Below are 24,623 nucleotides of genomic sequence, written 5' to 3' on the forward strand. Positions count from 1 at the left end.
AAGGAGAAAGGGAAGGTAGATAAATGGCTGGCAGACAGAGGCACCAGGTGCCCCCCTTGAGAACGCCATACAGATCCAGTGAGGAGGAGAGGAAAGAAGGCTGCTCGCAGTCTCTGGCCACCCGAGCCGGTTTTCCTCTTCACAGGTAAGCATGGCGGAGGGAGGGACAGTACATCAGGGGCTTCGCTCAGTCCAGGGGTGAACTGCAAGCTCAGTGTTGGGGAATAGGGGGCAAGACAAGACACTGGAGGTAGAAGTGGGCCAGCTGGCAGTCACTGGAGGCTTTAAGTAGAGAAGTGGATTCATCTGACAACAGAGTAGAGTGGGTCATGGACATAGGCAAGACTCCTGGGGAAACCAGCAGAGAGTCAAGGTGGGGGAAGATGGAGCCTAGACCAGGTGGTGGGATGGGGATGGAGAGAATGAAGAGCTCAGCTCAGATCTTGGTGACTGATGGCAGAGAGAAGTCAGAGATGGCCCCAGCTTCCTGGCTCAGACAGCTGAGGACATAGACCATGGTGCCATTTCTCAGAGCTAAGGGACAGAAAAGGAAGAACAAATCTATGCGTTTGTTTTACAGGTTATTAGAAGTTCCTGTGAGAGACCCAGGTCCAGATGTCAGGATACGGTTGGGTGTGCTTGTTGGGAGCTCAGGAGCCAGGTGGGAACTAGACACGTAGTTTGGCTTGTTAGCCATTTACTGAGAGCACCTAGAGCTAAAGGAACAGCAGCAACCACCCAGGGGGAATACGTGGGGTGAGAAGAGGGAGACTTGGGATGGAACCTTGAGGAGCCCCTCACCTCTGAGGCCCAGCCAGAGACAGAAGGCTGCTAAGCAGTTCAGCCACAAGAAGGGTGTTATGGGCTGAATTGTGTCCCCCTAAATTCAAATGTTGACGCCTCAGCCCCCAGTACCTCAGAATGTGACTGCATTCAGAGGTAGGATCTTTAGAGAGATAGTTAAGGTACAACAAGTTCATGAGGGCGGCTCCTAATCCGATGTGACTGGTGACCGTGTAAGAAGTGAAAATTCAGACACAGACACCCATAGAGGGAAACTCCGCGTGAACATGAAGATAGCCATCTTCAAGCCAAGAAAAGAAGCTGCAGGAGAAATCAACCTTGCTGGCACTTTGAGCTCAGACGTCTAGCCTCTGGAACTGTGAGAAAATAAATTCCTGTCATTTAAGCCGCCCGCCCGTGGTGTTTGTCCTGAGAGCCCCCGCCCGTTAATAATGCTGGGGTAAAAGGAAGTGTGAGGAGAACGTGGGATCCCAGAGGATAAGAGACGAGGATGCTTCCAGTGTGTGTGTGTGGGGGGGGGGGCTGTCCATATACTGAACAAGTGCTGGAGATGACAGAAGAGGCACACACAGCGTGTGCCCCGGAAGGACCTGGAAAGAATAGTCTCAGTGGAGTGTGGTCAGGCAAAAGCCAGATCTCCATGGGCTGAGAAGTTAGTAGGACTCTGACTGGCTGCCGGTGTACCGTAACTTGTAAAAGAAAGAATTTCCAAGAAGTGAAAGTGGGCTGTGAGCTGGGCGTTGAGATATGACAATGGCTGCAACACCATGTGGGGCCAAGGGAAGGCATTAGAAGGAAGACTCGGGCATGTGGACAGTAACGGGTGAGAGAAGAGGAACCTGGGGAGGGGGGAGAGAGAAGTGAGGCCCCCAGAGAGGAGAAGGGCGAGCCGGTAGGAGAGAAGGGTCTCGGGTAACAGGAAGGAGGTGGAGAGGATGGGCTGGGTAATGGTGGTGGAGGCTGGGGGGTGAGAGGCTAGCTTGCCTGGCCCTTCCAGATCCACATTGCACCACTCTCCACCCCCTCTCTGTCCTGGGAGGCTGACTTGTATGGACTTGCCATCTGGCTCCTCTGATTGGGAGTCCCCAGTGAAGGATTTGAGGAGAGTGACCCTGGGGGATTCACTCCCATGGCCTCTCCTGCCTCCTTCAGCCCCCGCTACTGAAGACCACAGCTCCTGTCTGGGGCCATCTCCCTCCATCTGTCCTCTCAGGTTCTGATAACTGCTCCTGCCCCTGCCTTTTCTGGTCCCAGGGCTGTGGGCCACTGTCGTTAGCCTTGGGGCACTACAACATCCATTGCTGGGTTCCTAGCATTTGTGAATTGTTCCTTCATCCAACTCTCCTCAGACTGCCCCATTTGAAGAGACCACCTCTCTCTTCCTGGCCCTCGATTGATATGAAGGTGTTCACTTCCAGAGCTTCTCATTTCCCTCTAGAGATGGAAATAAGGTCTCCTGTTGAGGGTAAGCAGGAAAAGAGGTTTGGGGAGAAGGGTGACTGTTTGAGACACCCCTGTGGAGAAGAGGAGTGGGTTTATTAACAGGGGTGAGGCCTAAACGGAGGCGGGGACCTTGGACTTCAAGGGGTGCCATTCAGCTGCAAGGGCAGACGGGGAAACAGGTTCAAGAAAGTTTGTGATTTTTGCCAGCCAGGAGCGGCCTGTGAGAAGGTCAAAGTGTCGATGTAGAAGAAAATTGAGAGAGTGAGCGGGAAGAACATGGGGTCTGGTAGGAAAAGGACATCCGAATGTGCGATTTGAGAGAAGGTGTGATTCCGGGGTCTCTCGTAAGCCCTGGGAGCAAGAGTGGTGATGAGGGGAGTAGGGAGTGCAGGCCTGGGGCGCTGGGTGGGTCATTCATGGAGCGAATGCCTCCCCAGGTCTTGGGGAGACAGGAAGGCCATAAGCCGGTGGCCACAGCCTGACAAATGAGGGGGTACGACTGGGACAGGTGGCACACCCCGCCCACGTGCACCACCGCACGCCCACACACACCCACACAGTCACACTCGCGCACACACGCCCACAGCCCTCCCAGACACTCCCAGACACCCTCACATGCACTCACCCTCACACACACCCCAGACAGCAGATGGGGCGCTCGGGTAATTGGTTAAACCTGTTCCCGATGTCTGGCTCCGCATTGGCAGCGCCTGTCTGACAGGAAAGCTGGCTGGGCCTGCACCACTCAGCCTGCTGGCCTCCCTGCCCCTCCCCCTGCAGGGCTGCCCGGGAGCAGGGGCTCCCGCAGAGGCCTGGGCCCACACCCCCACCCCCGCCTGGCTCCCTCCTGGGCAGAACCCAGCTCACTGGGCCCGGGTTCTGGGGGGCAGGAGGCAATCACGGCGCCCCTGAGGAGGAGCTGGTGAAAACCCGAGTGCAAGGATGCCAAGAGCACGAGCCCTGCGGCTACGGAGCTGTGGGGGCTAATCTCGGAAAGTTCCATGGACACGGAGAGCGTAAAGATCGTTCTCTGAAGCGGAGGCACGTGGCTCGGGCCCTGAGAATTAAGAACGGCTGCCCCGAGTTCCCTCCACTTAACCCCATGCAGCATGGGGTTGCCTCTTGTCAGTGTCTCAGCCATCTGACCCTGCAGGGCCTGGGAGGCCAGCCCAGCTGAGGGGACATGACAGTGCCAGGCTCCTTCGGGGAAAGCCAAGCCAAGTAGCCCCTGTCCACCTGTCCACCTGCAGGGCCCCGATCTCCAAGAGCAAGGAGCAGTCGAGGGAGGGACGGGAGCGTCATTCCTCGGCTTCTTCTCCCCTTCCCGGCTGCATCTGTGTCTCTTCGAGAGAAACTTTGGTTTGTTCCCTGGAGAGGGCCCAAAAACTCCCAAATTAGCAAACCTGGCAAGCCGGCAGCTCAGAAAATAGTTCATCCTGATTCCATGTTTTTCAGGCTCACAGAAGCCTTTATTAATGAAGTCACAACACCAATATTTACCGTCTGCAGGGAGAGGCACAACACGGGGGATGGATGGGAGTGCGGTGGGGACTCCCGCCCCGCCCCTCACGGGCCTGGCCTAGGAAGATTGGCAGGTTTCCTTGGGTCCTTTCCAGCCCTTTATCTGGATGACAGGGGCGGCTCTGCTGTGATCCTCACGCACCCCCTCCCCCACCAAGTGAGAGAATCTGGAGAGGAACAGTTCTCCCATTCCTCTGCCCCCACCGGTGCCAAAAGGACGCCTCCCCTTCTCCACCTCACCCCACTGGGGTGTACGTGCTCCCCAGAGGTTATCTGCCTGCTTGGCAGGGAGAGAACGCAGCTTGAGGTTAGGATGTTTGAGATGTAAGGAGTGTGTTTCCTGGTGGAGGGGGTGGGGAGGGCCATTGGGATGGGAGAAAGCCCTTTGGTTTCTAGCATTGACCAGACCCAAGCGAGATGCTGACAATCCCAGCAAAAGGACCTTCTGTGCTTGGACCCCTGCATGTGCCCCAGGCAGCAGGTCTTCAACATGGACGTCAACATTGATCAAGCCCCCAGCACATTCCAGGAGCCCAGAGAAACACAAGTAAAGGCACAGCACAGGCGAAACCCATGGCTTACTGGGGGACAGGGATGACAGGGGCAAGACTGAAGTAGAGGGCACCAGGAGTGAGGTAGGAGAGGCCAAGGCTGGGAAAGAAGTAGGGGTAGAGCGGGGGGCCTAGGATGGGCATGACACAGTCCTGTGTGCTAGCCACAGTGTGGAGGGACCTCCTCTTTGACATCCACACAAACCTCATTATGCCTACCACTCCTTCCCTTCCCTCCCCTCCCCAAGCCCTGGGAGCCATGGGCACTGCTTCCCACGGTAGAAGAAACCTTGGCTGTTTGCCAAAGTGGGCAGCCCTGAAGAACTGGTGGGGAGATGAGTCAGTGGTGAATGTGTTGGATTCGAGGTGCCAGGGGGCCTGGAGGCAGCAGATGTGGGCAGCAGGCTTGGTGGGTCTGCAGCTTGGCAGGGGTCAGCTGGAGGGAGTCCGGCGAGCCAGGAGAAGTTCCAGACATAGACGTGAAGCCCCAGGGGCAGGGCACAGTGAAGAGGCAGGAGGCACAAGGACCGGCCCTGATGAGGATAGGGCCGACGAGGCAAGGACAAGACAGGAGGATGGAGGGGCAGGTGACAGTGTCAGAGGCACTGAAATGAAGGCAGGGGTGTGGGAGTCAAGGAGGGAACAGCCAGAAGAGAACGGTGTAAGTAAAGCTGAACAGGTGGCAGCTGAGTTTGGCCCCAGGGGTGCTGGTAATCGGTGATTGGTGATGTCATCAGCACAGGCAGAGGGTTGGGGAGCACACGGGAGGTGAAGAAGCGGAGACAGGTCTGGATGTCGTAAGGGCAAGGTTGTTAGGAATACAGGTCTTGCGTTTTAAAGATGAAGGAATTGTGACAGGAGGAAAGGCTAGCAGACGAGCAGAAGGGCAGGTGGACTAAAGAGCTCAGTCGAGCCCTGCCCTGTTGCTCTTTCCCAGCTAGAGGCCCTGCGTCCTTGGGGACAGGTGGTGGGCTCAGCCTTATGCCCCATCTCGGAAGCTTTCCTCTGCATGGTGCGGGGGTTGGGGGGGGAGGGGTGCTCTGGGGACGGATGAGTGTCCCAGGGGGCCTGGGATGGTCAGCTTCTGTGAATGGTGCTCTGTCCCCAGCCCCCAGTACTCCCTTTCACTCCCAGTGTCCCCTCACTTGAGGGAGCCCCCAGCATCTCTCAGTACATGCATCTCTCAGCACGCAGAAATGGGCATATTCTGTCTCTCCCCTAAGCCACCTGCTCCTGCTTGCCACTGCTCCATAGCCTTGGAAAGGCCTGAGCGTAGTTAGCCTCCCTTAAGACACAGGTTGATCTTTCCCCATGTCTAGCCTCAGTTTCCCTTTCTCTAGAGCTGGAGTTCAGGATCAGGGTGGACCACCATCAGAGGAGAAAAGGTAATGGGTTGAGTCTCCCGGGCCCCGCCCCAGGCTCCCAGGTGCTGTACAGCCTTGCTCTGCCCATCCCCACTGGTCCCCAGAGCCCGAATCCACCCCCCGGCTCACAGGCTCTGGGGGGTGGAGCTGGATGCCCATGTCATTAAGAGAGAGACTTTTATTATTCCCATAGGGAAGGGAGATACAAGGGAATCACTAAGAACTACAGTGGGTGCCTGGAAAATAAATTAAAACAGAAACGCATCAAAACAAACAGGAGATCAGAGAAGTGGAGAGTGGCTGGGAGGCTGCTGTGGCCGGCGGCCTGTCCAGGCAGGCGGGCTCTCTGACGAGATGGTGGAGGAGTCCCAGGCCTCAGCCAGCCCATTTCTTGTCCCTCCGTCAGCAGTGGCCCCAGGCTCCAAGCCCTGTGAGGCCGTGGCTCGAGGCCTCCCCGAAGCCTGGCGGGGGAGCGGCCAGAGTCCAGCTGGGCCCACCTGGGGGCCCTGGCCAGCAGCGAGCAGGTGCTCTGCTCTCGTGGATCCGTGGCTGCCCACCCTAGTCATTGGAGGTGACGTCGATGTCCTCCCCGTTGGCCTGCTTCGTGGCGATGCGCCACCGGTTGATGTGGTGGGAGCCCTTCTTCTTCTGCTCAGACTCAGGCCCCTCTTCCTCCAGCTTCTGCCGCTTGTACTTTGTCCTCCGGTTCTGGAACCACACCTTCACCTGGGCCAGGGAGGGAGGGGCAGAAGTAAGAAACACCCAGGAGGCTCCCAGAGCAGCTCCTGGGGTCTCAGTGCCCAGGCTGAGCTGGGAGCCAGATGGGGAAACCAAGGCCAGGGTCCTCTCCTCTGGCCAGGTGCTGCCTGCTGGATCTGAAAGACTACGCTTCCAGATGTGAATGAGGTGGGGCGGGGAGAGAACACATGGGGCCAAGATGGGGCCATCTTCCAGTCCCTCTCGCAGAGGGCAGGGAGCAATCATGGAGCTGCCGAACGTCCTGTAGCCACAGCACAGCAGAGGGGAAGAAGCCAGGCTCTGGAGTCCGGCAAGCCTGGGTCCCTACTCGTTTCTATGAAGACATAATAATCACTCCTTCACGAGGTGGAGGTAAAGAGTGAGTAGGCGAATGTATAAAAAGCCATTGCATGAGTCCTGATGAGCGCCTGTGGCCCTGATGTACCCCCAACCCCAGCCACCCTGTGCTCTTTGCAACACAATGAGGCAGAGTGGACATGGCTAATAACCAGGAGGTGATGTCCACTCCAAGAGTGGTGCCCAGGACAGCCAGAGTACTCCTAGGGTCACATACCCTGCCACTCAAGGTTCCAACTAACACTAGGTCAACTAACTAGGTCAATCAGCTTCTCCAGAGGACCCTGTGAACAAGGTCAGGCAGAATTCCCCCCACCCCACATCAGAGGTCGAGCTGGGCAGGTGGATGGCTGCTCCCTCGGGGGGCAGCTACTCATGGTGGTCTGAAACCCACTAATGATGCCTCCTCCTTAGACATAGGGGTGTCTGCAGCCCAATTGGGGCCAGTGCTCTAAACTTCTTGCCCCTGAAGCACTGGCCTCTGCAGCCCATCCAAATATAGGAACAGGTTACACAGGAGAAACCACAGGATACAGAAATGAGCTCCTCTTAAACAGAGAGGGCCCCCTGCTTCTGTGTCAGGCAGTGAGAGTCCTGACAAGGGGAGGGTTCAAAAGCCAATAGCTGTCCTCTGTGATCGTGGGGGGGGGGGGGCTTGGAGGGACAGGTAAACAATGCTAAGCTCACCTCCTCCAGGAAGCTACCCCAGATTTAGCCGTATCTCTCCTCACCCCTCACTTCTCCCACCTCCCCCAGCATTTGCTCAGTGTCCAGGATACAGCCTTTAACATTCTCTTATGCACGATCAAGGAGGGCTCCCTAACTAGACCTAGTGCTCAAGATGGTGGAGGAAGCCTCACTCAGTCTGTCCGCTCCTCCTGGCCTTGCAGAGCCAGGCCATCACCCTCCCACCCCCATCCTCAGAGTTGGCGAAAGTGGGCCTGAGCACAGATCCTTTGCTAAGTTTCTTCCCTGTTCTGGGCTTACGCCCCTCATCTGTAGGAAAGATGTTTTTCTGGCAGCTTTGCAGCTCCAGGGCACTTCCTGGGCTTTTGCTCCCAAGGGTCCCTGGGGGAGGTGACACAGAGATGGCAGAGACATGGATGGTTTCCTGAAAATGAGAGCTCATTTACAAAGCCAGCAGGTGCTGCTGGCTGCCGCTGGGTGACCCCTGGTGTCCCTGCCGGTGGTGAGTGGGAGGTCGTGTGTGTGGAATGATGGTGAGAATATTTGGTTTTGGCAACAGCAGGGAATGCTGAGGGAAGATCCTGGAACCCTGGGTGGGGACAGGGGCCATCCTCAGAAGACGACCCACTCCAAGAATGGTGGAAAAGCACAGGCTGTAGCTATAAAACAAGGCAGTGTTGGGCCAAAAGCAGGCCTTGTGTCAGGGCATAGGAAGCAGTTTCCTGCCCAAGATGCTCTGCCTTCATGCTTCCCAGGCACGGCCCCCTGTCTGCTTCATGGAGCCCATCCAGTCCAAGGCTTCCCCTAACAGCTCCCTCTCCCCAGGGAGACTCTGCCCTTTAATTTTAGAGCACTGGGTGGCGGGCGGGGGCGGGGGTCATGGAGCTAGGGATAGGAAGAAATGAGGCCCCTGGCCTCAGTGGATACAGTAAGGGAGGGAGGAGCTTCTTCCCTGTCTCTAAGGCTGGGGGCAAACCCACTGCCTGCCTGTCTCACCTCAGACAGACAAAGGAAAATGGTAGATGCTCTGGGGGCAAGACTTCTAGATCCCATAACCACCTTTCTGGGGTACAGGGCAGGCTGGGCTCTGGGTGGATCTCAGCACAGCTGCTTCTCACCCCTGACTGCCCTCGCCCCCCATCCGAGAGCCCACTACGCCAGCCAGGAGGTTGGGTGAGTGCTGGGGAGGCCTGGATGCGGAACCTGAATGGCATTATCGAGGGCCCGTAGGGCTGGCCAAGGGCTAAGTGAGCCCAGCAGAGGGATGGGGCAATTGGGGAAGCTCTGGGCAACAGCAGGACAGCTGGCCCCTTTCTGCATCTTCTCCCTCCCACACACACTCCAAGGGTCCTTTCGGGAAGGAGAGCCTGCTACGCTCACCCCACAACACTGGCCCGAAGAAGGAAAGTCCTCAATGGTGGAACTCCAGGCACAAGGTACATTTTCTGGCAAGAGCCACCTTTCCTGGCCCACCCAAATGAAAGGGCATCCTGAATATTTTCTCCATGAAAACGACCAGGGTCAAGGAGGCAGCTTTCTAGAAACAGGGAGGTAAACTGTCTCCTAAGGCAGACTGGCTATCTTGTGAACAGCCTTAGGCTGAGTGACCAGATGCTGTTTACAAAGACTGTAATAACAGGGGGCTGCTTATGACTTAATAATGTCAGTGAAAAGGGCAGGATAAGGTTTGGGCACAGTGTGATCACAACCACAGGAAAACAAAATCTATGCATGGGGAAAAAAGACTAGAAGGAAATGTACTTAAAGTGTGGGTGACATTTCTTTCTTCTTCCCACTTTTTGTCTTTTCCTTGATGCATTACTGATAACAATTAAGAGTTATTTTTTTCTTAGAAAAAAGAAAAAGAACTGGGCTCTGAGTGTAGTAGGAGGCCAGAATGACATTACCCCGGAATCCAGCGGGGCGATCTGGGGACACCACAGAGCCCTCTCCCTGGAGGACAGAGGCCCTAGAAAGGAACCAGGTCATGCAGTGTGCGTCCCGCTCTGAGGGCTAGCTTTACGAAGCTGTATTTATTCTGTACCCGCTTCCCCACCATACCCGCACACTGGCCCCGGACACCATCGGGATGTTGGCTGAAGAAACCCCTCCCCAATCTGTGACTCCTATGGGTTTGGAGAGAGGTTCCTTGTGGCCTCCCAAGACCCCATCTCACCAACTGCCTCAGTGTTTCAGAGAAGCCAGATCCTTCCAAGCTTCTCCACGTTTACATGAGTTTCCCTGCCTGGAGTACTCTTGCTTAGCCTTCAAAAGCCTGCTCAGATGTTCCTGGGCTGGGACTGCCCTGCTGCTTGTCTGTGCTTCCCGAGTAACTTTCCCTGTGTCAGCACCAGGGACCCCAGCAGTGCATTCATTTACTTCTCAAACCTCTGTCTCCTTATCAGGCGGTGGGAACCTAGAGAACCAAAGCAGTGTAATAGTGTGGACTGGCATCCCCATGGGCACGTGCTGGTCTGTTCAGCAAGCTGGCCACAGTACCTGGCCCTGTGCTCTGGGCAAGAGGTGCCTCAGCCAGACATGGAGAGCCCGAGAAAATCAGTGGTGGAGGGATTGGGGTCTAATCAGAAAAGCGGTTTGGTAAGTGCGATGGCTGGAGAGATGGGATTCTTTTTAGGCATAGTTCAGTGGACACTTCTACAATAGGGTCAATTCTTAATTCTCCATGTTGTGGACTGGGTTAACCACTTCTAGGGAGAATCTGGGGGAGGGAGGGAGACTTACTGTTGGGAGGCACAGGGGTCAGCATGAGTCAAACAGGATGAGGAAGGTGCTGTGGAGGAATGAATGAACGCATGTGTGCGTTAACAGAGGACCGACTGATGTATGTAACATTAATGAATGAAGGTGTGTATGTATTGATGAGCAAATGAATGGACGAAGGAACTAACACACAAGCAAACTACAGCTCCAGCCAATTATTTCACTTTACTTTTGAGTAACCTGCTATTTGAATGACCCAGATTTGGATCCCTTCATTTCCAGTGGTCCCCAACTTTAGCCAATCCCAAATGGAGGAGTCTGTGGCTCCTGCCTGCCTATATTCAGGAGAATACTTGTCCACAAGGTGTTCAAACACCCTATCAAAGTAATAGCCCTCTCTGCTGGGGATCCATTTCCTATTATTTGATCATAAGAGCTACTCCTACTCTCAGGGTCAAGCCCAATGCCATGCTAGGCCTACCAAACTGAGGGAGGTCACCTCTGACTCTTCGTCAACCACAGCCCAACTCATCCTAAGCCTTCCTGCCTCCTCCTCTGCCAGATCATCTGGATGCTTGCCCTCACTCTCAGAAAGACATCACAGAGCCATCTGCCTCCTTAGGACTAGGCCCTAGGGACTACTCCAGTCTCCCTCATCTCCCCTGCCCTATACTGCCTCCCACTGGACTCTGGAACTTGGGTGACGCAGAAATTCTTGGAAAAGAACCAAGACCTGGAGAAGAGATGAGTCCATCTCAGAACTGACAGTGAGCTAGTAACAAATGTCTCTTGAACTTCCCTAGAATTCAAGGCATTTGGATATCTCCTTCTCAACCATCATCTCAAAAGCAGAGTTTTTCAGGGACATCTGGGTGGCTCAGTGGGTTAAAGCCTCTGCCTTTGGCTCAGGTCATGATCCCACGGTCCTGGGATCGAGCCCCGCATTGGGCTCTCTGCTCAGCAGGGAGCCTACTTCCCTCTCTCTCTGCCTGCCTCTCTGCCTACTTGTGATCTCTGTCTGTCAAATAAAATTAAAACAAACAAACATTTAAAAGCAGAGTTTTCCAGAGCAGGAATGGACCCCAAGAAGTCTCCTTACCAATGCCCCAGAGGGAAAAACCCACAGGCAGGTAATCAGACACTCTTTCCTTCTGAGACCTCCCCACCTGTTCTTGGGCCCCAGGATGGTAGCCAGACTTGACACCTCCTGCTGCATCTTAATCCACCCACGTCAACCCTCCCCTTCCTTCCCACCAATGTAGAACCCTGTGCATCCCTCCAAACTTTCTGGGCCTGAGGTCTTCTGGGAACATTCCACCCCTGCAGGTCTCCCCTCACTTCCCTCAGCCCACAGCTGTGACTTCAAGGAGACTCTAGTCACTCCTTGTGCATATTCTGCCAGCGGGCATACTTTACAATTTCCCCCCATCACAAATCTCCAAGGCCGAGGACTCCATTTCCGTCACAGCTCAACTGAACTCAAAGCCAGAGAAGGTGAAGAAGCACCTGCTGAACACTTCAGAGCAGGAGGGGCAGCTGGAAACACTGACCGGCTGAGCAGCCTGGACTCCTTCCCCATAACATGCCACCCCCACGCGTGCACATAAGCACCCGAGCCGCCTTCCATGCCACATATATGTGATATCACCTGACTTTGGGCATCAATCACACTACCTGCATGTACTCTACAATGTAGCACATACATGTTACACACACCCATTACAACACACACACATTCACTTCCACTCACAGCTCTGATCTGACCCCAATCCGGGTCTGCCCCACCAGGACTAAAGCTTAGGACATCACCCCGTCATCCAGATCAGACTCCAAAGCAGTGCCACAGCAGTGAGGAGCAAGTGATCAGAGCCAGAAAAGAGAACGAGCCCTCTCCCAGGACCACTGCCTCCATGCTCTGGACTGACCCGTGGCCTTCCCTGCATAGATACCCAACACTCCACCAAACATACAAACCTGCCCCGACAAAGAAGTTCAGCTTGCCCACCTCCCAACACTCCATACTAAAGCTTTGAGCATACAGAGACCCCTGAGCCCTAAATTAAGACCCACACACTGATTTCCTTAATCTTACCAGGAGTTTTACCCAGTGGATAAAGCTAGAACATCTAACATAAAGTGCAAGGGAAGAATAGAAAACAGAGACACAGGGAGGTGTCAGTGACTACAGAAAGCAAGGGAAATGACTGATAAAAATTAACACATGGAGATGTGTACCATCCACAGAAATTTGCCTCTTTATTCCACACATGTTTATGGAGCATCGACTCCTTGCTCATCACGGAGCAGGACCCTATAGGGTATAGAGAGAAGCAGGAAGGCTTGACCCTTGGCTCCCAAAGCTGGCCTGTTGTTCATCAGAATCACCCAGAGAGCTGTTTTAAAAACATTTCCTGGATCCTATCCTGGAAATTCTAAGAGAATCTCCTGAATGGGGCCCGGGAGTCTGTATGTTGAGATTTCCTTGCGAGATGGAACTAGCCAGTCTACAGAGTGACATTTGGACGTGGTAGATAATTTCGCAGCAGCACAATCCTATGCGTATTATGATATACTGGAGAGGTACTGTGAGCTCTGAGAACTTGGGGGGAGCACGATACAGAAATACAGAGGAGAATATAGATGAGACAGAAACTCAGGGCTGGAAAGAACCATGGAGTTCATTTCATTAAATGTTACAGATACAGCAACTGAGGCCCAGAAAGAAGACAAAGACAGAGCAGATGACACGATAGGTAAGCAAATACCCTGTCAGTAGCTAACTAGATCTGTATAGAGGGAAGCTTGAGAAGGATGGTAGGAACACAGAAGATAAAACAGAATAGATGATAAGGAAATAATCAACAATTGGGTGAGAGCTAGTGTTAGTTAGGAGGAAGAAGAATGTAATTAACAGAAAATAGGAAGTATAAATTAACCAGCTTTGGAGAGGCATTTTAAGGAGCTCAGACAGAGAAGTATGTGGCTAGATATAAAACAGCTATCTGTACAGGACGGATTGGAGAGCTCCTAGAGACAAATGTAGTTAATGTAGTTACTGACAGTAGAAATAGATGGCAGGGGACTGACGGCAGAGATGGGTGTTTGACAAATAGCCAATAGTTGGAGATGATAGGTAGGCTTGCCCAGTATATACTGAAAGATGGATAATTAATTAGGTAGCCTAAGTCCAAATGATAAGTTACAAGAGGGACAGAAAGACAGCTATGATGGTGAAGGAGACCAGATATGGCAGAAGAAACACCAGACTAATTCAGGAAGCCCAGTCTAGGGGCTTACTGTAACACTAACCAACTTGATATATATACTACTTTACACAGAGGGAAGGGAAGGACTGGGGATAAGAATTCATATTATTTGAATTCCTATTACGTGCCTTTAATCCTCAAAGAATCTATTTTCCAGATGAGAAAATTAGAGCTCAGAGAGATTGAGTAACTTATACAAGGTCACACAGTCAATTAGAAAGGAGGCAGATAATAAAATCCAATCTGTCCTCCTAGGGAGCTCTGCCCACCCCATCTCTCTATCTCAGTCCTCACCTGAAAAGAGAAGCCTTTACAGGATGGTTTCTCAGGCTCAAGCCTCCCGTAGTTCTACTGCGGTTTTTTTTTTTTTCCATATGCTAAAACCAGCTCATCTATAGATAGAACGAGATTAGACATGAGTTTTGATAGTTAAACTGGATATACTATATTATTCTACCCAGTTTTGTTTTAAATGTGTTTGAAACATAACAAAAATGAAGGAAACAATCATTACATTTACTAACTGGCATTGTGGGGAGCAAACAGGCAGCTAGATTCGGTTTGAAAGAAAGTTAATTAAAAATGCCCTCACTGAGCTAAAAAATTAAAAGTTTAAAAACAATGACATTATTTCAACAAGTGTTAATCTGTGGGTGGGAGGATTATAAACCGTTTTGTTTTCTTACACTTCTGCAATTAAAATTTAATAACTAATACTTTTTAAATGATGTTAACTATAAACACCATTCATAAATTGACACCTTGTTTTAGACAACTTTAAAACACTGTTTGCCAGGAGGGAATGGGGGTATTATTTTATTAACTTCATTTTTTAGCTTATATTTCTTCTAAACATTTAAAAAATTAACTTGGCTGTTTTGTAAGCTTTAGCTCTGCAGTTAGAACAGCCCAACCAGCAAATCTGAAAAAGCACGGGCCCTTCAGTAGAGGAGAGAGTAATGTGTGATTAAATGGAGCATCAGACAGATAAGACGTCTTGACAATAGAAACCAAAATAGAATGTGAGGACCAGCCAGTGATGTCTGCTGGGGGACTGGGGAGGCACTTAGGATCTGGATTCCCCACTGGGCCCCCTTCCTATTTTCACTACTCCCCGGGAGACTCCAGGCTGTCCCCCTCCCCCCAAGACACCTACTCAGGGCACTAGGATGGAAGATAGTAGGGGCCAGACCATCAAAAATGGGGAGAGGATGATAAAAAGCCAGAGGGCCCCCCGGGGCAAGCAAGTGGCATTCTCTCATTTGCACATCTGGGAGCTTTGAGGGATGGAAGGGAGTACCATCTCCCAAGGCCCATCCAGACACTGAAATCAGCCTCCAGGGCAGCACCCAGCCCCTACAGCTATATCGGACTCCCAGGAACCAAGAGCTCAGGCGGTCCTTCCACACAGCATTTATTTAAGGCAAAGTCTTCACTTACAATAAACCCAAATCTGCCTCCATAGGACTCTAATCTAGTTCTTTAATTTTTTTCTTTTCTTAACTATCAGTTACAAAAATACTCCGTGGTTACCCTAATTTCACCCAGTTCAAAACCTCTCCAACGCCACCGGAGTGTTCCCTCCCCAACTCAACAGCCCTCCAAGTGTTTGAACGCAGCTCCTGAGTCCCCGAATCTACTTTTCCACCATTCCCACTTTCTTCCCATGTCTGCGCGCCCCAAACACCAGTTTCCAGAGCCCTAGCAGCCTGCCTGCGCAGAGATCAGCGCCCCCCTCCGACCCCAAGCAGGGCTGGCCCCTTCCTGGCTGATTCCTCGGCTTTTGATGTTTATAGCCTGAAGACACGTGGGCTTTCTCCCCACACCACAGCCGCTGGTGGGCAGCCCAGGCCTCTGCCAACTGGGCCCATGAACAGCAGCAAAGCCGGTGCGGGGGGGGGGGGGGCGGTGGGAAAGGGCCGGGCCTCCCACAAAACCGTGAGCACCCCAGAGGAGAGGCGGGAGAAGAGCCGCAGTAACCACAGGGCTGAAACGGCTCCAGGGGACACTGGGACAGCTCGGGAGTGACTGCGGCGTGGCCCTGCCTCCTCCTGAGAACCCGGCGCCTCCTGTGGGCTTTGAGAGCAAGCTGGGCTGTGGTTTGAGTCCAGAGTCCTGGTGGGTCCTTAGAGCTTGACAGAGGTTCTGCGGCCTCGGCGAGGCTAACCGCAGCGGGAGGGAAGGGGCTCTAGAGATAGGTTTTGCCGGAGGGCCGCGGGGGAGAGGGGGTAGGGGTGGCTTTTGGAACTCAGTGGGACCGAGCTCCGGGGAAGGCGGGGGCGTGAGCCCCGGGGCCCCTCCTGCACCTGCCCGCCCCCACCTGCACCTGGGCCCGCGGACTGAGCACCGGCCGGCGGGGTGGTGATTACCTGCGTTTCCGAGAGGCTGAGGCTGCCGGCCAGCTGCTTCCGCTCGGCGCCCACCACGTAGTGGTTCTTCTCGAAGGCGCGCTCCAGCCGCAGGAGCTGCGAGGGCGAAAAGGCCGTGCGAATCCGCTTGGGCTTGCGCGCGAAGGGGCCGTGCAGAAGCAGCCCGTCCTGGGGCACGTCGCTCGCTGCGGCCGCGCCGCCGACGGCAACACAGCAGGTACAGACAGAGAGAAGGGGCGCCGTGAGCCGCAGCCCGGCCGCCGGGCTGCGCTCGGGAGCCGGCCGAGCCCGGCCCTCTCGCCCCACTCGCAAACGCCCTCGGCGCTCCGTTGCCCTCTCCAGTCCTTGGCTCCCGCCCCCACTTTTCCCCTTTCCCTTGTGCCGCCCCTTCCTTAAGTCCACTCCTCTCTCCTCCCCCATACTTCCTGAGGGTTCGAGAAGCTACCCCGTCGGTCGACCGAGGCCTGGAGGAGCAGAGGAGCGGATCACTAGATGGGCCAGGAGGAGGGCCCAGGCCTAGCGAGGCGCCTGGAGCAGCGAAGAGGCCGGGGTAGGAAAAATCCCTTAACTCCCTTTGTCCCCTGGCCCTGCTACACGAGGAGGGACAGGGCTGAGAGTCACGAAGGTGATCTGGGGAACAGTGCGGCTGCTCACCACCCTTATGCCAAAGACATTTTCAGGAACTTGCAGGGACCCAAGGCACTCTCTTTTCACACCTGTTTAAACCACCCTTGCAGCTAAATGCTCAGGCCACTAGCCCTCTGAAAATTCCTGCCAACAGGCCCAGGCTCTACCTTGCAAGTGGTAAAAATAGGCCAGCGACTAGGTCAATGTCCAGGCAACACCTAAAGGTCTAAGGTCAGGCTTCTGCCTCCCCCTTCCCCTCATCTCTCCCCCAGGCCTTCAGGTAAAGCTCACTGCCCCAGGAGACTCCTAATGCTCTCCGGTGGGAAAAGGCCTTGCTTCATCCCTGAATAGTCCCGTGCTGAAGAAACACGTGTATAAATATCTAGATGTCATCTTTCTCTCTAATATATATAGATATAGATATATTGGTTTCTGCATGGGCGTGTGTAAATATATGCTCCAGCCTCCCCACTGTCTTTTTCTCCCATCTACCATACAGGATTTTCAAAGAGTGTAATTGTCCCTTGGCAAGTGTTGGCCATCATGGGAACTCAGCTCCTACCAGCAGGAGGAGGGGCTGACCCTGGGTGGGATAAGGCCCCCGGGGTGGTGAGGTCAGGAAGTACAAAAGCCAAAATGAGCCTCCACCTACCACCTCACATTCAGTAAACCCCCCACCAGGTCTTCGTGCAATCTCTGGCTTGGTTGCACATGCTCTCAGACTTGAAACAGGCCCTGACATCACCCATGGGTCCTCATGCAGGGGCAAATATCAGTACCCTTAAGCCACTGACATTGAAGAGCCCCAGATGGAATGTTTTCACACGTTTAGCTGTTGAAATTGATTGGGCCAATGAATTTCTCCAGCAATGGCCCACTGGTTTTACCCAGTTTGACCTGTTGTTTTGTTTAAGGCAATTGTTTGTGTCTCAGCTGAGATTTTCCATTTCTGGAAATACCTCTGTAAGGGAAGTAAGGGCACATCACGGACATGCTATTGCTAAAACTCTCCAGGTAACTGTTCATGTCCCTCTGCTGGTGGAAACTGACTGGTGTTACTTTCTCCAACTCCTTGGGCTTTGGATGCTTACACAGGTGACTTTTATTGCTGGGTTTCCACCCCCTCTCTCGTTCTGAACAAGGTTGCCAGAGGGGAAATGAAGTCCCCTGACAATCACTTTCCCGTTTCAAGTGGCTGGATCTGTGCAGCTACAAAAGGGAGTGGCATCACACCTTGGGGAGATGGAAGGGGACGCTCTGCCCAGTGGGCCCTTCAAGGTGGAGGCAGGCCCAGGGCTGTTAGGCCTGAATGAAGGAAGTTTATCTGGTGGTGGTGGAGGGGATAGATGATCAAGGGAAGTGGTCTGGCAGAGAGGAGTAAGAAGGAATGAAAGGAGGAGCTTGATCCAAGTAGGAATAAGAATTAAAGTCTTAAGTGGGTACCAGTGTGATAGGCCAGAGAAAGGTGGAAGGGGCGGGTAGGAAGCAAACCCTTCTTGCTGATGTTAAACTGCTTCAGCACACGGTGTGGTTCTGAGCCTGGGTGGAGTCCCAACAGTAGTTTTGCCTCTGGACAAATAAGCTGGGCAGGGAGAAGGCCTCGCTCATCCCAGAGTTCCAGTGTTGGCCTCAGCAGCTCAATCGGCCCAGGCTTGTCAAAAGTGAGGTGGCAGCCTGGAGAGACCCTATAGATGGGAGTGAATGGGGTGCAGGGGTGTCAGCGACAATCTGTGGCTGGGAGAGCAGGACTGCAGTCTGCCTCGGGGTGTATGGTTTGATGGTTGTTTTGTAATTCTGGGGGTATGTGTTGGTCCCTTGCATGGTGGACTTCTCTGTGTTTGTCTTCATAAACCCAAAGTGGAGGATGGAAGCAATAAGCTTACTCTGTCCTTGTGCCATACACACATCCCTTTGCCTCAAGTCTGGCTATTTTAGGAAAAGCTAGGCTTGGTTTACTGTCATGCACTGTTGGGGCAGATAGACTGTGTCCTTCAGGCAGAAACACAGGGGTCCATCTGACCTAACCACGAAGAAGCAAGGGGCAGGAAAATGACTCAGTATACTGAAAGGTGATGACAGACTGGATTTCAAAAGAAGCAAGGTTTTTTTTTCCTGAAAGAGAGAGGGGGTTTAGTGCAAAACTAACTATCCGGGCAAACTGATCAAATAGCTCTATGTTTCTGTAAGGATAGAGTGATGCTTTAGGTGCCTAAGTTCCTGGGCCCCTCTCATTAAGGGTCTCAACAGTTCCTACCGCAGCTTCAGTTTTCCTTAACTGGACCACAAGAGCAGAACAAGCTTGGGGCTGGGGCCAGTGTGGCCCGTTTCCCTGCAGTAGTTCTCACCTCTGGCAGTGGGCAGTCAGTTTCAGACAAGGAGAGGTGGAAAAGTGGAAGGAGGATGACTTCAGCTTCCCTAGAGCCAGGAGGAACTGAACCCCACCCCATTTTTCTCCGGCCTCTCAATGCAGGGAAGGCAGGGACTGGCAGGAGAGACTCCCAGGACTGAGGTGGCCGGATGTGGGAACTAAAGGATCCGAAGTGCCCGCGCTAGCCGCTGAACTCTCTTCTGGAGAGGCCGCGGCCGGCCAGGAGCTCTGGGCCGGCGGGCTGGGCGGAGGAGCCTGGGGCGACGAGTGGGAGAGGCCGGCCAAGCAACGGAGATAACCTCATTCCCCCTCCTCCAGCCGAAACAAAGGCGCCCTTTGAAGCACCGGCCCATTACCGACGCGGATCCCTGAGGGTTGGGGCTTCCCAGGCCCCCTCCAGACGCCGTTCCCGGCCTGGAAAGTTCCTGCGTCCGGGAAATGGCACCGAAGTGCGGCCAATTCCCGGTTTCCGCCTGCTCCTCCCCTTCAGGCCTCGAAGGCTACCGGCTTCAGGATCCCGCCGCCTGATCCAGACCATCCCCCGTGGGCTCTTCCTCTTCCACCGCCTCGCTCCGCCGAGAATCCGCTTCCCCGAGCGCTGGCCCGCGCTGCGCACGGAGCGCAGACATGTTCCTTTTCGTTCGTGTAGGGTTTCGTTTCTTGCATTAAAACGGGGCTGAAATGAGCATCGCAGAGACCCGGTTCTCTAGAAAACGCGGCGCCGGAGGGCCTGGGACGGCTCGGCCCGCAGCCCCGAGGCCCAGCTGGGACCGCCAGGCTCACAGCTGCCGGGCCGCGCATGGAGTCGCGGCGACGAAGACCCGACCCAAAGCCGAAACGTCTCAAGGTCGGCAAAGTCCTTCCGTGTCCAACGGATTTCCGAGTTCAAAAATGCGGCCACACATGGCTCCATCTCCGCGTCCAGAAACGGTTCTTAAGAGAAAATTTCAACCGTTTTTGCAACTCGACAACGTGCCCGCCGGGACTGATGGCTCAGGGAGCCGCGGCAATTTCTGAGGTTTTTCGGAGAATTCATGTGGGCTCCATTGGCTGGGAATGCTCAGAGCCGGAGCTGGATCTGTCGCGAGCTGTCCCCGGCGCCCCCGTGCCCGCAGGGACGAGGCCAGAGGCGGGAAAAGCATCTAGGAGGGCGTGGGGCGCCTGGTCCGAAGCCGAGGGCTCAGCGGGGGAGGCCTTCCCCGGATGATCAGAGACCCCAGGGCTTAGGACCGGCTCTGCCCTCTCATCAGAGCCCCTGTCCTTGCACCAGCCTCCTAACCACGGGTCCTTCTACTGCCCCGGCCCGACGGTTCAAAAATAGCCACGACTCTCAGATCGGCCCATGGGTGGCAGGTTTTGAGACCCAGGCTGGGCTGGGCCCAAGGAGCACCGAGATGGTTTACTTAGTTTTGAATAAAACTTCAATCATTTATAGCAATAAACAATCGTTGTAATTGACAGATTTCATGCCCAAAACGGCTGACACCATAGACTCCCTCCCCCACCTCATGATTTAGGCAAATCTTTGAAATCTGAGGGGAAACAAGTCTGCCCACAAAAATTCTTGTTCAAGTAATTACAACCTTTTATATTGTTGGGATCTGCTGGGTCAATATCTACTTGTCAGATGGGACTAAGCAAATTGACAAATTGGACCTGGAAAGCAGCTTCCCATGAAACAGTTCAGCAGCTATAGCCAAAGCTTCAAAAAAGATCATTTTTCTTCTGTTATCTAGATAATGGTACCAAGCATCTGGTTTACTTTGACTGTGTAGACCGCGGTTTATCCTCAGATTAGGTTGGCAGCCGAAGCTCTAGCCATATCCTTTTCATTGGTTTCACTAAAAGCCGGGTTACCTAGCTCTGAGTCATGGAACCTCAAAAGGCTGAGGTCCAGTCCGGTCTACACTAACAAAATTAAACTGGAAACTAAGCAATTACTGTACAAATTAGGTCATTCTTTAAAAAGAAAAACAGGCAAGAAAAGAGAAACAAACTTTAACAAATTCCAGGAAGAAAACGAACTCCAACAAATGCAACTCTTTCCTTCGGGAAAGTCAGATAATGGAAACGTGTGTGTGTGTGTGTGTGTGTGTGTGTGTGGTGTGCGCTCGTCTGCGCGCGCGTTTGTAAGGCTAGTGGGGGATCTTCATTAGCAAACCCGTTGCCCTGTGAAGACGTGGGAGCTCGGCTAGCCTGCGACCTTAAAAGCCCCCGCCCTCCTACTTGGGAGGACTGCCTTGGGTCCCGCAGCCGCCGGGTGGACTCCCAGAGTCGGCGCATGGCGATGGAAGCCGGTTGCTACTGCAACCCTTCCCGACCCTGGGTCCGAGAGGCACTTGTGACTCGACAAAGTCGGGTCGAGGTTGTTGAGAAACACCCCAAGACGGTGGAGAACTCCTCAACGGAACATTAACTCTCCAGTGTCCCCTCCCCGCTGCCCCTTCTCTCCTTAGACCCGGGGCACGCGCGTGGACTTTGCCCCGCTGGTACGCGCCAGCGAGGGCGGATATCTGGGAATTGGTGGTGGATGTGAGAGGGAAGTAGGGTCCCAGGTCCAGCCCGCGCAGAGGGAGGGGGCGGCGGGCGCTGCGGTCGCGGCGCTCTCTGGACTGGGACTGGCTCAGCACCGAGAGATTCTGGCAGGCCGCGGGGAGGATCAGGAGAAGCTCCAGGGATGCGCCCGGGTCTGGCGTCCGAACCCGCACCATTTTCTGGGCAAGCCTGGAGGTCCCAACCTGGCTCTCTGGGAGGGAACCCAACGCCGCGGAAGCGCGAACGGATCCGGCGCGGCTCTTCCCGGTTTGGGAATCGGCCTCTGCGGCCCCCCACAGCCTTGTTTCAACAACTTCTGAACAGCCCCGCACGCCCCCGAGCCTCCCCCGCGCCACCGCAGCGCCGGCGCTGGCCGGCCGCCTTAGCGGGCACAGCATGGGCACTCACCCTGGAAGCGGTGGCCGAAGAAGCGGTTCCGCAGGACCCAAGGGTAGAAGTGCAGAGGGTCCCGGTGCTGGGCGCCGAAGAAGGAGTGCGGGGGCTGCAGCGGGGAGGCGCCCAGCTGGTGCGCCGGGTGCACGGTCAGCGCGGGGTGGTTCATGGCCTCGGGGAACACGAGCTCGGGCCCACCGTACAGCGAGCGACCGGCGCCCGCGGCGGCGGCGGCGGCGGCGGCGGCGGGGAAGCCGCTCACGAAGGCCGCCTCGGCCGCGCCGGGGTGAGGGTAATTGAGCGCCGTGGGCCGGAGTGGCTCCTCCGAGGCGGCCGCCGCCAGGGGATGGGAGCCGGCGCCCCCGCCGCCAGTGCCCCCGCCGGTGCCGCCGTCCTTGGCTACCAAGGACTCGATGGTAAAGCCACGCTTGGCTGTGGGCTGGAACATGGTCGCGGTCGCCAGAGCCGAGCGAGGCAGCCGGGCTCTGGGGAGCGCTCCGCGTCCTGGCGCCGCCGCCGTGCGGGGTGTGCACCCAGCCAGGCACATGCACACACACCAGCACCCCTCACCTCCCCCGCCCGCCCGCCCGCGCTCAGACCCTGCCGGCGAGCCAGGCGCGGAGAGGCGAGGGGCGTGAGAGCGAGCGAACGCGGAGTCCGGCCACCGCGCGCAGCTAGGCGCGCCGGCCTCTGGGGCCGAGCGGGCAGCTCCCGGCGCGGGCACTGGCGCGGGTTCCGTGCGATGCTGCGAGCTGCCTCTACGGCCTGGGGGCTGAGCCCGGCCCCCTCCCTCCGGAGTCCAGCCAGGACAGACCCCCGCCCCTGGTCCTCCCAGCACTGCCCAGCTCAGCTTCGGCCGCTGTACTGCGAGGCGCGAGTTAGCCGGCACCTGCCCCGCGCTCGCCCATTGGCCGCCGCTCACCTGCCCCAAGGTGGGGGGCGGGGCGGGGCGGGGCGAGGGACGGCGGGTGGGGAAGGAGCCAGCAGTCGGAGGCAAAAAGCGGACTGGAGCCTCTGCCGGGCTGTCTAGGCCTCCCCCCAGCCCCAATCCTCCCCTCGCCACGGGCTTCTCTTCGCGTCTCTGCCCTTTTAGCTGAGTCTGGCGATCGTCCCAACCGTTTCAGCCCACGCGGGAGCCCAAGAAGGCCTGGGGCTTCGGAGAAACTCCAACCCCACTTCCCGATGTGTAACTCAGTTGAACCCTCTCCAATTCATCCTGGGATGTCGTTTCAGTTCTCAGGCAACTTGGATCCGAGCGGATGGTGGGAGGGTGGGTTTTTTTGCCCGATAAATACATTCTCTGCTAACCAGGTCACTGCTCCCCGGGTCTCGGGGACCCTCCCGCTCACCCACCGTCTTTCTTCTGGGCCGCGTTCTGAAAGCCGAGGCCTTACTCGTGAGGTTTCGCGTTTTCTGAGGGTTGCGGGGGACAGCTCCAGGAAGGGGGACGCCCAATTCTTTTCACAAGGGGCCTGGCCGGGGACAGCGCGAGAGGAGCTGCTGGAGTGGTCACTTTGCAGACCTCAAGCCGCAAATCTGGGTTCGGAAGCACCTCCTTGGCCCAACCACGGCGGCCGCGCTCTGCTCGCACCGGGACGGCGGGCCTCAGCACAGGGCGGTCTGCTGCTTTCCTCGCCTTCTCTGGTCGTGGGGCTCAGGTGCAGGCGGGCCGGGCCAGGCCTGAGCCTCGGGCCTTAACCTGGAGCTGGCCGAGCAAGTCGACCCTGTCTCTAAGAATACACACCAGCCATCCCCGGAACGCAGCGGCCTCCTGGCCTCCCCTGACCCTCACCTTCCACCTGCGACCGCGGAGCCTCGGACGACTCTGCTCTGTCAGGTTTCCATTTCTTGCAATAATTTCCTGGGGGTGAGTGGGAGAGGAGAACCAGTACTCCGCAAACTTTTTCACCCGGGCCTTCCAGGCCGCAGTAAACACCTCCCCGAGGCCTAGGAGGGCGCCGGGCAGTGGTGGGGAGGCTGCGACCCGGACCCTGCCAACGCACTGCGAGGAAGGGACCGCAGCGCGCTCAGCTTCCTCGCCGCCGCCGGGGTCAGTGAGGACGGCGCGGCCGCGGCCGAGTGCGCAGACCTAGGTCGGGCCTGCCGACGCCCCGAGGCCAGGGGTTCCGCGTGCCGCGTGACTCTGCAGGGACTCCAGGCCGGGTCTTGGGAGTGGCCCGCCTGAACGCCGGGAGCCCCGGTCCGCGAGAGCGCTTCGGGCGCCCTTGTAGCCACAAAGCGGGTTAAAGTCTATTTTCCACTCGACTGCTCCGAAAAGCCCCCGCGCGCCAACGCCGTTCCGGCCCCCTTGGGCGAGGTGGGGAGGGGGCGTAGGAGGGGGGCGGCGAGGCGACAGCACCCTGCAGCCCTTCGTGTCCGGGGCAGCCCGGAGCCGAGCGCTGCGGAGCCGCGGCAGAAACGCCTGCGGAAGGAATCGGTACCGAATCCGCGGCGAGCGCCTGTGCCCTCTTTTGCGACCTCTCTGGCTCTTTTTGGCTCTCTTTACCTGTCTCTCTCTCTCCAGTTTCCGTCTCAGCCTGTCTATCCCCCTCCCTGTCTCTCTGCTCCACCCTCCACCCCGACTTTTCATTTATTTCTTCCTCCTCCTCCTTTGCTCCAGCCTCAGTCCTGGAAAGGGGAAGCTCCGAGTGGAGACCTAAGCAGGCCACAGCACGAAGGGGGCGAGGGTGCGGAGCTGGGCAAAGGCACAGCTCGAGTTTTTCCGCTTTATATAGAAGGGAATAACTGGGTATTTTGTTGGAGCAAGATCCCCGCGGGGACGTGAGTTCAGTTGGATAAGCATTGCCTGGGCCTGTGCTCTGCGGCGACAGGGGGCTGCCACGGAGAAGACAGGAGCCCGAGCAAGTTAAAGCCTCCCA

The 24,623-nt window shown here is 55.7% G+C and overlaps 2 protein-coding genes across 7 annotated transcripts in view; one reads left to right on the forward strand and one right to left on the reverse strand.

Moving 5' to 3' along the window:
* SFXN5 (sideroflexin 5) overlaps window positions 1-20,258 on the forward strand; it is a 136,696-nt gene extending 116,438 nt beyond the window's left edge. For 2 of the 5 annotated variants that reach the window (XM_082745584.1, XM_082745585.1), the window contains exons 15-16: window positions 16,252-16,371; window positions 18,919-20,258. In XM_082745584.1, coding sequence (XP_082601710.1) covers window positions 16,252-16,371; window positions 18,919-19,114 — 316 coding nt within the window. In that variant the 3' untranslated portion in view covers window positions 19,115-20,258. The remainder of the gene's footprint in view (window positions 1-16,251; window positions 16,372-18,918) is intronic. The other 3 variants (XM_082745587.1, XM_082745586.1, XM_082745588.1) reach the window with 3 other exon arrangements.
* EMX1 (empty spiracles homeobox 1) lies at window positions 5,847-22,885 on the reverse strand. Of its 2 annotated transcripts, none has more exons than XM_082745591.1 (3): window positions 21,760-22,885; window positions 15,822-16,006; window positions 5,847-6,409 (listed from the first exon to the last, which is right to left on the reverse strand). In XM_082745591.1, the coding sequence occupies exons 1-3, from the start codon at window positions 22,289-22,291 to the stop codon at window positions 6,242-6,244; spliced, it is 885 nt and encodes a 294-aa protein (XP_082601717.1). In that variant the 5' UTR covers window positions 22,292-22,885; the 3' UTR covers window positions 5,847-6,241. The 2 variants fall into 2 exon arrangements, with proteins under 2 accessions (XP_082601717.1, XP_082601718.1); XM_082745592.1 differs by lacking the exon at window positions 5,847-6,409 and adding an exon at window positions 13,815-13,844 and having other exon boundaries at window positions 21,760-22,882.
* Window positions 22,886-24,623: the final 1,738 nt, after the last annotated feature.

Source organism: Mustela nivalis, assembly GCF_964662115.1.
Source record: "Mustela nivalis genome assembly, chromosome: 8".
Classification (NCBI taxonomy): domain Eukaryota; kingdom Metazoa; phylum Chordata; class Mammalia; order Carnivora; family Mustelidae; genus Mustela; species Mustela nivalis.